Source organism: Theropithecus gelada, chromosome 3, assembly GCF_003255815.1.
Source record: "Theropithecus gelada isolate Dixy chromosome 3, Tgel_1.0, whole genome shotgun sequence".
Taxonomy (NCBI): domain Eukaryota; kingdom Metazoa; phylum Chordata; class Mammalia; order Primates; family Cercopithecidae; genus Theropithecus; species Theropithecus gelada.
Window position 1 is genome coordinate 9,319,528 of NC_037670.1, and position 12,072 is coordinate 9,331,599.

Genomic DNA, 12,072 nt, shown 5'->3' on the forward strand with positions numbered 1-12,072 from the left:
GATCACAATTGACTCGGAGTGGCCACCAGCACTCGCTTTTTTGGAAATGGAAGAGGTCTGTGTTTCAAACAGTTGGGCTTCCTGGAAGGTCGCCAGACCCCGTGCAAACAGGCCAAGAGAGGGACGGCTGGTAAGTGGTGGTGCTACCTCAGTTCACACTCGAATTCAGTGCACTAGAAAAGCTGGCCCTATCCTGGCCTTTGCCTCCTCTCAGTTCCTCAGCACCATGATGAAGTCACACACTGCCACCTGCCCATGGGGAAGATCATGAGGGAAAGCCAGGCACAATGGTGTGCACCTGTGGTCCCAGTTACTTGGGAGGCTGAGGCAGGAGGATCGCTTGAGTCCAGGAGTCCAAGACTGTAGTGTGTAAAGATCTCGTGTATGAATAGCTGCTGCACTCCAGCCTGGGCAACACAGCAAGACCCCATCTCTAAAAAGAAAAACAGGCCAGGCTCAGTGGCTGACCTCTGTAATCCCAGCACTTCGGGAGGCCAAGGTGGGCAGATCACCTGAGGTCAGGAGTTCGAGACCAGCCTGACTAACATGGAGAAACCCCCGTCTCTACTTTAAAAAAATACAAAATTACCCGGGCATGGTGGCGCATGCCTGTAATCCCAGCTACTCGGGAGTCTGAGGCAGGAGAATCACTTGAACCTGGGAAGCAGAAGTTACGGCGAGCCAAGATCGTGCCATTGTACTCCAGCCTGGGCAACAAGAGCGAAACTCCGCCTCAAAAAAAAAAAAAAGAAAAAGAAAAACAAAATCATGGGAGAACACCCACCTTGCCTTCCCTTAGCAGCTCAGCTCTCAGGTCCAGCTTGCAGCCGTCGTGGTTTTGTGCAAAGCAGCTGAGTGTCCCTCTGTTAACGTTTGCAAACCATGGTGAGAACTGAGCCTGGATCTCAAGACCTTGCGTATGCCAGACATGCTCAGTGCATGCAGAGAGCTCATCTCTCACCATCTGTCCTGAGGTCACAGCCGCGCTACGGATCTAGCCACCTCACCAGTGCCTCTTAAGGCTAGGGTCCTGTCAGTAGTCTTGTGGTGGGTTGACTCTCGCATCCTGCCTTTGTCCCTTCAACATTCACATCCTTAGCCCTGAGAGGGGACAGCCAATTTAGACAAAAGAAGGTGTTTCAGGGTCTGGCACAGTGGCTCTTGCCTGTAATCCCAGCACGTTGGGAGGCCAAGGCAGGCAGATCACTTGAGGTCAGGAGTTCAACACCAGCTTGGCCAACATGGTGAAACCCTGTCTCTGCTATGAACACACAAAAAAATAGCTGGGTGTGGTGGCTCACGCCTGTAATCCCAGCACTTTAGGAGGCCGAGGTGGGTGGATCACTTGAGGTCAGGAGTTCAAGACCAGAGTGGCCAATATGGTGAAACCCCGTCTCTATAAAAATATAAAAATTAGGCCGGGCGCGGTGGCTCAAGCCTGTAATCCCAGCACTTTGGGAGGCCGAGACGGGCGGATCACGAGGTCAGGAGATCGAGACCATCCTGGCTAACACGGTGAAACCCCGTCTCTACTAAAAAATACAAAAAACTAGCTGGGCGCAGTGGCGGGCGCCTGTAGTCCCAGCTACTCGGGAGGCTGAGGCAGGAGAATGGCGCGAACCCGGGAGGCGGAGCTTGCAGTGAGCTGAGATCCGGCCACTGCACTCCAGCCTGGGCGGCAGAGCGAGACTCCGTCTCAAAAAAAAAAAAAATAAATAAAAATAAAAATTAGCCAAGCATGATGGCGGGTGCCTGTAATCCCAGCTACTCGGGAGGCTGAGGCGGGAGAATCGCTTGAACCTGGGAGGAGGAAGTCATAGTGAGCTGAGATCGCGCCACTGCACTTTAGCCTGGGGAACAGAGCAAGATTCCATCTCAAACAAAAATGTAAAACATTGGCTGGACGCAGTGGCTCACGCCAGTAATCCCAGCACTTTGGGAGGCCAAGGTGGGTGGATCACGAAGTCAAGAGATAAAGACCATCCTGGCCAACATGGTGAAACCCCGTCTCTACTAAAAATACAAAACATTAGCTGGGCATGGTGGTGTGTACCTGTAGTCTCAGCTACTCAGGAAGCTGAGGCAGGAGAATCTTTTGAACCTGGGAAATGGAGGTTGCAGTGAGCGAAGATTGCGCCACCGCACTCCAGCCTGGTGACAGAGCGAGACTCCACCTCAAAAAAAAAAAAAAATTAGGCAGGCATGGTGGCACACACCCGTAATCCTAGCTACTCAGGAGGCCAAGGTGGGAGGATAGCTTAAACCCAGGAGGCGGAGGTTGCAGTGTGCCAAGATCATGACACTGCACTCCAGCCTGGGTGACAGAGTGAGACTCCATCTCAGAAAAAAAAATGGCAGGAAAGGCCTGTTAGAGGAGTACGAAGAGCAGACTGGGATTTGGGGTTCACAGGCCACAGCCACTTTGCAGACAGTATTTGGCTGGCACAGTGTCCTAAAACAACTTTACCCAACATTCAAAACTTGGGCATAAGAACAGATTTCTTTTTTTTTCTTTCTTTTTTTTTTTTGAGGCGGAGTCTCACTCTGTCGCCCAGGCTGGAGTGCAGTGGTGCAATCTCAGCTCACTGCAACCTCCACCTCCTGGGTTCAAATGATTCTCCTGCCTCAACCTCCCAAGTAGCTGGGACTGCAGGCACGTGCCACTACGCCTGGTTAATTTTTGTATTTTTAGTAGACGGTTTCGCCATGTTGGCCAGGTTGGTCTCGAACTCCTGACCTCAAGTGATCCACCCTCCTCGGCCTTCGAAACTGCTGGGATTATAGGCATGAGCCACCGTCCCCATAAAAACAGATTTCTAATCTCTCAAAAAATGAGAAAATCTGCCACCATGCAGTTCACATACCTGCATTAGCACTGTAGGAGAAGCTCAGTAGCATTTCCCCTTTTAGGTCAGGCACAGTGGCTCACGCCTATAATCCCAGCACTTTGGGAGGCCAAGGTGGGCGGATCCCTTGAGCCCAGGAGTTCGGGACCAGCCCGGGCAGCATGGCAAAACCCCATCTCGACAAAAAAATACAAAAATTAGCCAGGCATGGTGGCGCTCACCTGTAGTCCCAGTTACTTGGGAAGCTGGGGTGGGAGGATGGCTTGAGCCTGGGAGGTCGAGATTGCAAGTAAGTTATGATCACATCACTGCACTCCAGCCTAGGTGACAGAGTAAGACCCTGTCTCAAAAGAAAGACAACAAATTTTGTCCATTTAGATGAGACATCACGCCCCAGTTTGCTGCACTTCCACCAATAGGGGTGAAGTGTAAAAGGCCTTTTATCTACACACTTGCACCGTTTTTCCCATAGCAGAAAAACATTTCTATACCCTGCGTCCATCAAGAGGGAAAGCAAAAAAGTAAAGAGGGACCATACATTTTTCAGAAGAATAGGGGCAGGAGTGTTTCTTCCTGGAAAGGGACTGCTTTGCCCCTCTGTGTTACCTTCCTGGCCCCTGTAGGCATTTCAGTTTGCAAATTCCTGTATCATATGTTGCTGCAAAGAGCCTGCACTTTATGCAGGGAGGTTAAGTGAAATCTTATTTTCATTGTGGGACAAGGAGAATCTCTGGAGAGGTCTACAGCAATGATAAGCTTAGACATGACCAGAGGCCCTTTGGTACAGTAACACCAGTTCCCTCCGTTTTTTGTGTAAAATCCTTGTATACGCTGAGATAAACCTGCAGCAAGTCCAGCTGGGTCTCTTAGAAACCATCCGATTCTCTAGCCTGGGAGGTCAGGGGCAAGCTCTTAGCCATGGCTTTGCAGGGACTACATGATTCAGTGGTGAAGGTTTGAGCCCACACTGGTTGGAGCCTGCTTAGCTCAGTGAGCCTTGATTGGTTAGGAAAAAGGAAAAGCACATTTAATGTTACTATGTTTCATATTTGGAAAACAAGAGGGGGAAGGTTAGAAAAATGCAGAAGCTAGTGATTCCCAAACAAGGAGGTATACATAATAGACTTTCCTGAGGAACAGGGAGCTCTGTTTTTATTAAAAGGGGTGGGAGTTTTATTTGGAGACGTCTTTGTTTTTGTTTTGTAAAAGCAAGGTGGTATCTAATAGGTAGGACCTTTCTCATGAGCCCCCTGATGCAGACCCTCAAGTTTGTTCTCTCTCACAGAAGATCACAGCCAGGGACATTCCTGGGACCCCCAGAATCTGGAAGCAGCAAGTTCCAGAAGGTTTTAGGCAAAAGGAAGGGCCCAGAGTGCTATACCTTCCAGAACCTTCCAGAACATTCCATGTACCTTCAAGCAAAAGGGGTTGATTTTTCAAACCACCCAACTGGAAGCCTTTCCATGGCCACCCAGAACTGGGCCCACTCCACTCTGGTAGTGTCCATCCTCACCTGCCTGCGATCATTTTCAGGCTGAAGCTGAACACAGAGGGGTCTCACTGCCAGCCCCTCTAAAGCAGAATCAGCTCTGTGCAAGACGAGGTGTGTGGGAGGCCTTCTGAAGGACCCCATCTGGTTCCCATGGTAACACTTCTTCCTAGTCCCTCTCTTGTCCATGTCTCAACTTTCTCTGCTTCTTACCTGCCCTGGGGATGGGAGCCTCAACCTGGTAGCTGCTGCCTCCTAAAGGCTGCTCCCCAATTCATGATAGTGGAGAAAGGCTCAGACCTGCCCAACCTTTGCCCCTTTTTCCCTTTCAGTTGCAAACTCTACCCCATGTCCATCATGAAGGAGAGCCAAAAAAAAAAAAAAAAAAAGGCCAGGCACGGTGGCTCACGCCTGTAATCCCAGCACTTTGGGAGGCCAAGGCAGGCCGATCACGTGAGGTCAGGAGTTCAAGACCAGCCTGACCAACATGGAGAAACCCTGTCTCTACTAAAAATACAAAATTAGCCGGGCTTGGTGACACATGCCTGTAATCCCAGCTCCTCGGGAGGCTGAGGCAAGAAAATGGCTTGAATCTGGGAGGTGGAAGTTGCGGTGAGCTGAGATCACTCCGTTGCACTCCAGCCTGGGCAACAAGAGCAAAACCCCATCTCAAAAACAAAAATGAAAAAACAGCAGAGGCCCATGCATTTTCAGAAAAATGGGGCAAGAGTACTTTTTCGTGGGAATAGACTGCTTTGCACCCTGGAAGCTTGCACCAGGAACAGGAAGCCAGGGCAAAAGGGGCCCAGCCTGCCCCAGACTGTGCTGAGGAGAGCACGGGGGAGAGGTCTTCCAAGGCTGCTCAGTCTTCGGTCATCTCAGCAGGAACTCAGCAGTTCTGGTGTCCCTTGGCCTCCAGCAGCGGAAGTGCCAGCAGTGAAAAGAGTAGAACCAAGACCAAGGTGGGATGGAGGTTCTGAAGTGGGTACTCTCAGTGCTTGAACTGTGCCCATACTAGCGGGCCACTGTGTCTAGGCCTGAGGTTCTAAAGCCCCCACAGCCCAATCCCTCTAGCGACAGCCAACATCTCTAAAAGGCCCATCAAGCAGTTGCTGCCCCCATGTCATCAGGGATGAGGACCATCCATCTCACAGAGCACCCCTAACTTTTTTTCTTGGTGGGGGATGGAGTTTCACTTTTGTCGCCCAGGCTGGAGTGCAGTGGCGTGATGTCGACCCACTGCAACCTCTGCCTCCCGGGTTCAAGCAATTCTCCTGCCTCAGCCTCCTGAGTAGCTGGGATTACAAGTCCCTACCACCATGCCTGGCTAAATTTTTCTATTTTTGGTAGAGATGAGTTTTCGCCATGTTGGCCAGGCTGATCTTGAACTATTGACTTCAGGTGATCCACTCGCCTTGGCCTCCCAAAGTGCTGGGATTACAGGCATGAGCCACCGCACCTGGCCTCATCCCTAATTTAAGAGCCTCGGGCTGGGCGCGGTGGCTCACGCCTGCAATCCCAGCACTTTGGGAGGCTGAGGTGGGCGATTACAAGGTCTTGGCTTTGACCTCTGGTTCTAGGTGACCTAACCCTTTAGAGATTCAAAGGCTCAACATCACACACACACACACATTTCAAACAGATCCCTCAACTGTACCTCACTGACTGTACTTTCTCATCCTTATTTCTCCAAAGGTGCCTTTTGGGGTGGGTGGGGGGAGGGGCTCGTCTTCCAGTAAAAAACTTAAGTGAAAAGTAAAGCAACCCCAACACCTCCCTCTTTCCAGATAGTTATGTCCTTATTAACATGGACCAAGACCATATTAGCTTTGTAGGCTTCACACAACACTGTGACTGTCCCCTTTTGTTTGCAAGACTTCCACGCCTCCCGGCCAAACTGCATCTCATTGGACTTGACCTAAGCTGACTCGGGGTATATCCCATCTCCTTGTCCCACACTCATCAGCCAAACTGGCATCTAGTGTTCCCCCTGGCTGAGGACAGATGCTATCAGTCCTGCAAAATGCCCTCCATCACTCCGTGGGGACCGTCATTTGGCAGGCCAGAGAAGACCAGGTACCATCCCAATCGGGCTTATGGGCAACCAGGGAAAAGAAGGTGCATACAAGAGAGGCAATTGGAGAACCAAGATGGAGCAGTGAGCGCTTCTGACCGGAAGTGCTGGGAAGTTAAGATTTAGGAAAGGCTCTCACGGGTTGGTAATCAGAGAAGGCTTCATGGAAGAGGCAGCGGCGGTGTTGGACCTGGACAGCTGGGCTTTGCATGGGCAGAAAGGAGGGGAGAGCATCTCAAAAGTAGGAAGTGGAAGCACAGGAGCTGAGCTGTGGAGGCTGCAACAGCAGAGAGGAGTCTGGCAGCATCGTCATCCTCATCATCACATTTATTGACGGCCCCTAAGAGGCGGGGCTGGGGACAGAACGTACAAAGACAAGGACCTGCCCTCAAAAAGCTTCCATTCTAAGGAGACAGGGACAGAAAAATACAGAATGGTCTTTCCTGGGGATGGCCAACTCTCGCCTGCGCAGGTCAGAAGCCCCTGGCCTACCTTGCCCCAGGGTCTGGAGCATGTGTGGACACGTAGTAGCCCCAGGGCCACAGTGTCCCTGTCCTCACAGCCAAGGCCTGACCACTTGGCTTCTAGGCCGTGGGCCCCAGAATTTGGGGGAAAGGTAGGCTCAGGACATGATGTAAAACACTCCTGGCGGCCTTGGCGTTGTGCGAGCCCAGTGGAGTGGTGGGGTGCGACAGGTCCCCTTGGCAAGGCCCCTGGGGGACCCAGGCATCTTCCCGGGCCCCCCGTAGGTGAGTCAAGTTCTTTCATGGGGCTGGTCCATCACCCTGGAGGCCCCAGGGCAGGGAAACAAAAAAGGCAGGGTGTCTTCAGCGCCAGAGGCGTACAGCCCTGCTCACCCACCCCCAGCCCCGTCTCTGGCCTCTTCCAGGGGGCCCTCCTCCCCAGCTCAGCCTCCAGGGCCAGGGCCAGGGCCTGCCTGAGGCCAGGGGGAGGGGCCTGCCCCTCCCCCCACCCAGGCAGTGGGGGAGGAGGAGGAGCCACGCATCAAGTTTGTCTAGGCCCCCCCACTGGGGGGCCACACCCTGGATCCTACCGGTGGGGGGGCTCTGGCTGCGAGGGCCGAGGGCTCAGCAGAGGCGCCGGGCCGAGGGGGCACCCCGGGGAGCCCTTCAATGGGGGTACTGGGCGGGAGTCCAAGGGGGGCAGGCTCCGGGGTACTGCTGGTGGCCCCCGGGCGGCCCCAGTGGGCAGGACAGCTGCAGCCGGGAAGGATTTGGGGGGATCAGCAGCCGAGGTGGGGGCCGGCTGTGCAGAGCGCTCCCGACGCCGCAGCAGCTCCTGCAGCTTCTCCGCCTGCGTCCGCCTCAGGTGGGCCAGGGCGCGGCCACGCTGGAAGGCAGGCAGGAAGGCCTCCAGGCTTTGCTCCCCCAGCAGCAGCTGCTCCATCTGCTCCTGGGCCGGGAGGGAAGGGAGGACTTGGGAGGGGCACGACCACAGACTGGAGACTGGTCCTTACTCCTTCCCACCCTGAGGCCCTCTCCATGGAGACCACCCCTCAGCTGGGGGACAGGGCACCTGCGTTCTAGCCTGGGCCTGCCTCTGACCACTTGCTGAGTGAACTGCAGACAAATGTCCTCCTAACTACTTCTTTTTTTTTTTTTTCCTGAGACAGTCTCACTGTGGCCCAGGCCGGAGTGCAGTGGTGTGATCAAGGCTCACTGCAACCTCCGCCTCCCGGGTTCAAGCAATTCTCCTGCCTCAGCCTCCTAAGTAGCTGAGATGACAGGCATGCACCACCACCCCCAGCTAATTTTTTTTGTATTTTTAGTAGAGACGGAGTTTTGCCATGTTGCTCAGGCTGGTCTCGAACTCCTGACCTTAAGTGATCCGCCTACCTCAGTCTCCCAAAGTGCTGGGATTACAGGCGTGAGCCACCGCGCCCAGCCCTAACTTCAAAAATAAGGATGCCATCACCAAACCTGGGTCAGCAATGAGGCAGGAGCAGAGGCAGGGACACATGTGAAGTATAGACTTAACATGTCCTTCGGGGGCCCGCCACCTTCAGCTCACTGAGCGGTACACTCCCAACCCAGCACAAAGTCTGCCCCAGCTCCTCTGCAGCCCCAGATCCATGCTGCCCTGGCCCAGTCACAGGGGAGCCCAAAAAATAATTCACAGGTAGGAAAGTGAGCCCTGCTGGCTGTCCAGTGCTCGCGGACAGCAATGCTAGGCTCTCCTATGGGCCAGGCATTCAGGGTGGGCTTCCCAGAGGAGGGGCTCCCCAGCCTGAGGTGTAAGAATGAGCTGGGGGGTGGCGGAGAATGGATCTCCCTCTTGGCCCCCACCCCCAGCCACCCCTCCCCTCACCTCTGCCTCCTGCTCCGCCTCTTCTAGCTCAGCCTGCAGCCAGCCCAGCGCGCAGTGGGGACTCCAGCGATGCATGCTCTCCTCTGAGGGCCACAGAGGGACAGAGTGACAGGCCAGGGCCCCAAGCTTGCACTCTCCCGTTGACCCCATGTGATTCTATATTCCCCTTTCCTCTGGTCTAGAGCCTCAGTTTCCTCATCTGTACCATGCCCATGTGACCGCTTTGTGGATACGGCCCCTACCAAAGTTCTGCCCCTCATCCTAGTGCAAAAGAGACAGGGGAGGCTTTGTCCCCCACAGCACCTCAGGGGGACCCTGGGTATTGGGTCCCCTCTCTCCCCCCCCACCCTCCCAGTTTCTTCTCACTTCAACTCTATTGCCCAGGAGGCCAGGAGCAGGTCCGCCCAAGTCTCATCCATCAGAGCCTGGCACTTCCCAAGGCCAACCCACCGGATGGCCAGCTGCCCCCACCAGCCCCAGGTGGTTCTCCCAGACATGCCCTCACCCAGTCGTTGCAGCTTGTCAGCGCAGTTCTCGGCCACCTCGCGAAGCTCCTGGTATTTGATGGCCAGGGCAGCTCGGCCCATCTCCAGGCGGGGCCGCAAGGCCAGGTTCTCCTTGGCCAGTGCGTAGTTGGAGGCCAGGCAGGCCTCACGCTCCAGCTGCAGGCCCTGGAACTGCGGGCAGAGAGGAGCTAAGAGGCCTGCTCCGGGGATCTGCCCTGTCCACCCTACTGGGTGACCGTGCCTGCGGGCCAGGCCAAAGGCACCTGTCAGGCCCCAGCCTTCAGGGTGGCGAACCCAACAGGTGAAGGGACGGCGACAGGCCAGGACCAGACCTGGCTCTGCCCTGAGCTCCCTCTCTGGCCTCAGTTTCCTCTTTTACAAATCGAGTTAAAAACATCCACCTTAAGGGTTGTTGCGAGACTTAAGTGAGGAAAACTATAAAGGCCTCTACAAATGTTAGTTAATTTTTAATTTTTCAATTAATATGTCTGCTCAGGTCCCGGAGGAGTGCCCCTCCCTCCTCTGCCCCATTTTCCATGCATGGACAGCTTCCCTCTCACTCCAGGCCTTTGTCTGCTTCCTCCTCAGGTGTTTGCACCGAAAACACTCCCACCCCCTGCTCATCCTCTCCAGAGGGGTGTCTGCACCCCGTCCCCTCACAGCACCCCCTCGGGTCACCCTCTCTTCCCTTCCCACCCCCTCCTCTGCCTCCAGTGGAATCCTCACACCCCAAGGAATACACACCCCCTTTTCCTCCCTGCTCCGGGCTTACAGCAGCCCCTGGCCCTGGAGACGGCTTTTTCCTTGTCTCTAGCAGGGCCCAGCCTCCCCTCCCTGCCCCTGGAGAATGCACTCCCCTCCATCTGTCCCCTGTGGGATGCACAAGCCCCTCCTCGCCCGCCTGCTTTCAACACACACTTTCCCTTTCTGCCCCCACAGACAACCAGCCCGGGCCTATCTCCCGTGAAATATACAACTTTCTCTTACGGTGGCCTATGCAATACACACGGCAGCTTCCACCACCCCTCCCCAGCGCCAGGCACAAAGCCCCCTCTTGCGCCCCCAGAATGCGTAGACCCCCCAACAGCCCCTCCAGGTATCAAACAGGCCCCTAGTTCTCCCAGTGGAAGGCGCCTTCTCTTTCTGGCCCTTACAGAACGTGGGTGTGCGAGCCAGGGCCCCCCACAACACAGCCCCCCGGAACACACCTCCCCGGAGCATCCGCTGTAGGACACGCCTCGCGGCCATCCCGGGGGTGCACAGGTGCCCCCCCCGGTCCCCGGCGCCCCACCCGCCCCAGGCCAGCTCGAAGCGCCCCCTCCCCCGGGGGGGGGCTCCGCGGGGCCCACTCGTACGTGCCAAGCTCCGCGCCCACGGGCGGCCCCGCGGCCCGGCCCGCGCGGCCCTTCGCTCGGGCGGCAGGTCCTGCAGGCCGCTGCCCGTCCCCCGCGACCCCCGCCCGCGCCCCCCGCGCTACCTTCCTGCTGAGCCGCACGATCCGGTCCAGCTTGGGCTCATCCTGAAGCAGGTCCCGGAGCTGCCCGGTGCTGAGGATCCCAAAGCGCCCCGGGCTGCCGGGCTCCGGCCCCGCCCGCGCCGCCCGGGCCCGGTACATGCCGCCCGCCCGCGCCCCCAGCTCGGCTGCTGGCTCGGCCCGCTCGGCCCGCTCCGCCCCGGCTCCGCTCCGCTCCGCTCCGGCTCCGGGATCCGCTCCGGCTCCGGTCGCACGCGCCGCTCCGCCGCCAGGGGGCGCCCCGCCCGCTCTTAAAGGAGCCGCGGCGCCGGGGCTGGGGGTGGGGCAGGGAGGGGGCGGGCCGCACCCCTCCCCGCCCCGGCCGCGCCACGCCGGGCCGCGTTTCCCGCACCCCAGGATCTCCCCGCAGCCGGATCTCCCCGCCCCTCCCGGAATCTGAGCCGCCCTACTCTGCGCCCCAGCACCTGGCTCTGGCTCACCACGCCCCCAGGCACGGACTCTCCCACCCCGGACTGATACAATTTGCAGATCCCGTGCACATTTTCCCCTCCGATGGCAACAACAATTTTCTGACTTTGGCCGGGCGCCAGGAGCTCCTGCCTTGCAGCCCTCCCCAAGCCTCAGTTTTCTCTTCTGTAAAGTGGGATTTTTGATGGTGAGCGCTGACTGCTGGCTGGGCGCGGTGGCTCTCTCCTGGAATTCCAGCGATTTGGGAGACCGAGAAGGGAGGATCGCTTGAGGCCACGAGTTTGAGACCAGCCTGGGCAACATAACAAGATCCCCGTCTCTATTTAAAAAAAAAAAAAAAATTTTTTAAAATTGTCAAAAGAGTGAAAAGAACAGTTTTAAAAAGTACTAAAGGCCGGGCGCGGTGGCTCAAGCCTGTAATCCCAGCACTTTGGGAGGCCGAGACGAGCGGATCACGAGGTCAGGAGATCAAGACCATCCTGGCGAACACGGTGAAACCCCATCTCTACTAAAAAATACAAAAAAAACTAGCCGGGCGAGGTGGCGGGCGCCTGTAGTCCCAGCCACTCGGGAGGCTGAGGCAGGAGAATGGCGTAAACCCGGGAGGCGGAGCTTGCAGTGAGCTGAGATCCAGCCACTGCACTCCAGCCTGGGCGACAGAGCCAGACTCCCTCTCAAAAAAAAAAAAAAAAAAAAAAAAAAGTACTAAAATGTTTTTAAAAAGTATCCGGACATGGTGGCATGGGTCTGTAGTCCTAGCTACTCGGGAGGCAGAGGTGGGAGATTGCTTGAGCTCAGTTTTGAGACCAGCCTGGGCAAGACAGCAAGGCCCCATCTCTATAAAAATAAAATTTAAATGCTGAGGGATAGTGATATGGCTAGCAATG

General features: G+C 56.1%; 1 protein-coding gene across 1 annotated transcript; it reads right to left on the minus strand.

Annotated features, from left to right (window-relative positions):
• Nucleotides 1-6,718: 6,718 nt before the first annotated feature.
• On the minus strand, nt 6,719-10,962 carry VPS37D (VPS37D, ESCRT-I subunit). Its single transcript, XM_025380124.1, has 4 exons — nt 10,721-10,962; nt 9,243-9,414; nt 8,738-8,820; nt 6,719-7,822 (listed from the first exon to the last, which is right to left on the minus strand). The coding sequence occupies exons 1-4, from the start codon at nt 10,856-10,858 to the stop codon at nt 7,460-7,462; spliced, it is 756 nt and encodes a 251-aa protein (XP_025235909.1). The 5' UTR covers nt 10,859-10,962; the 3' UTR covers nt 6,719-7,459.
• Nucleotides 10,963-12,072: the final 1,110 nt, after the last annotated feature.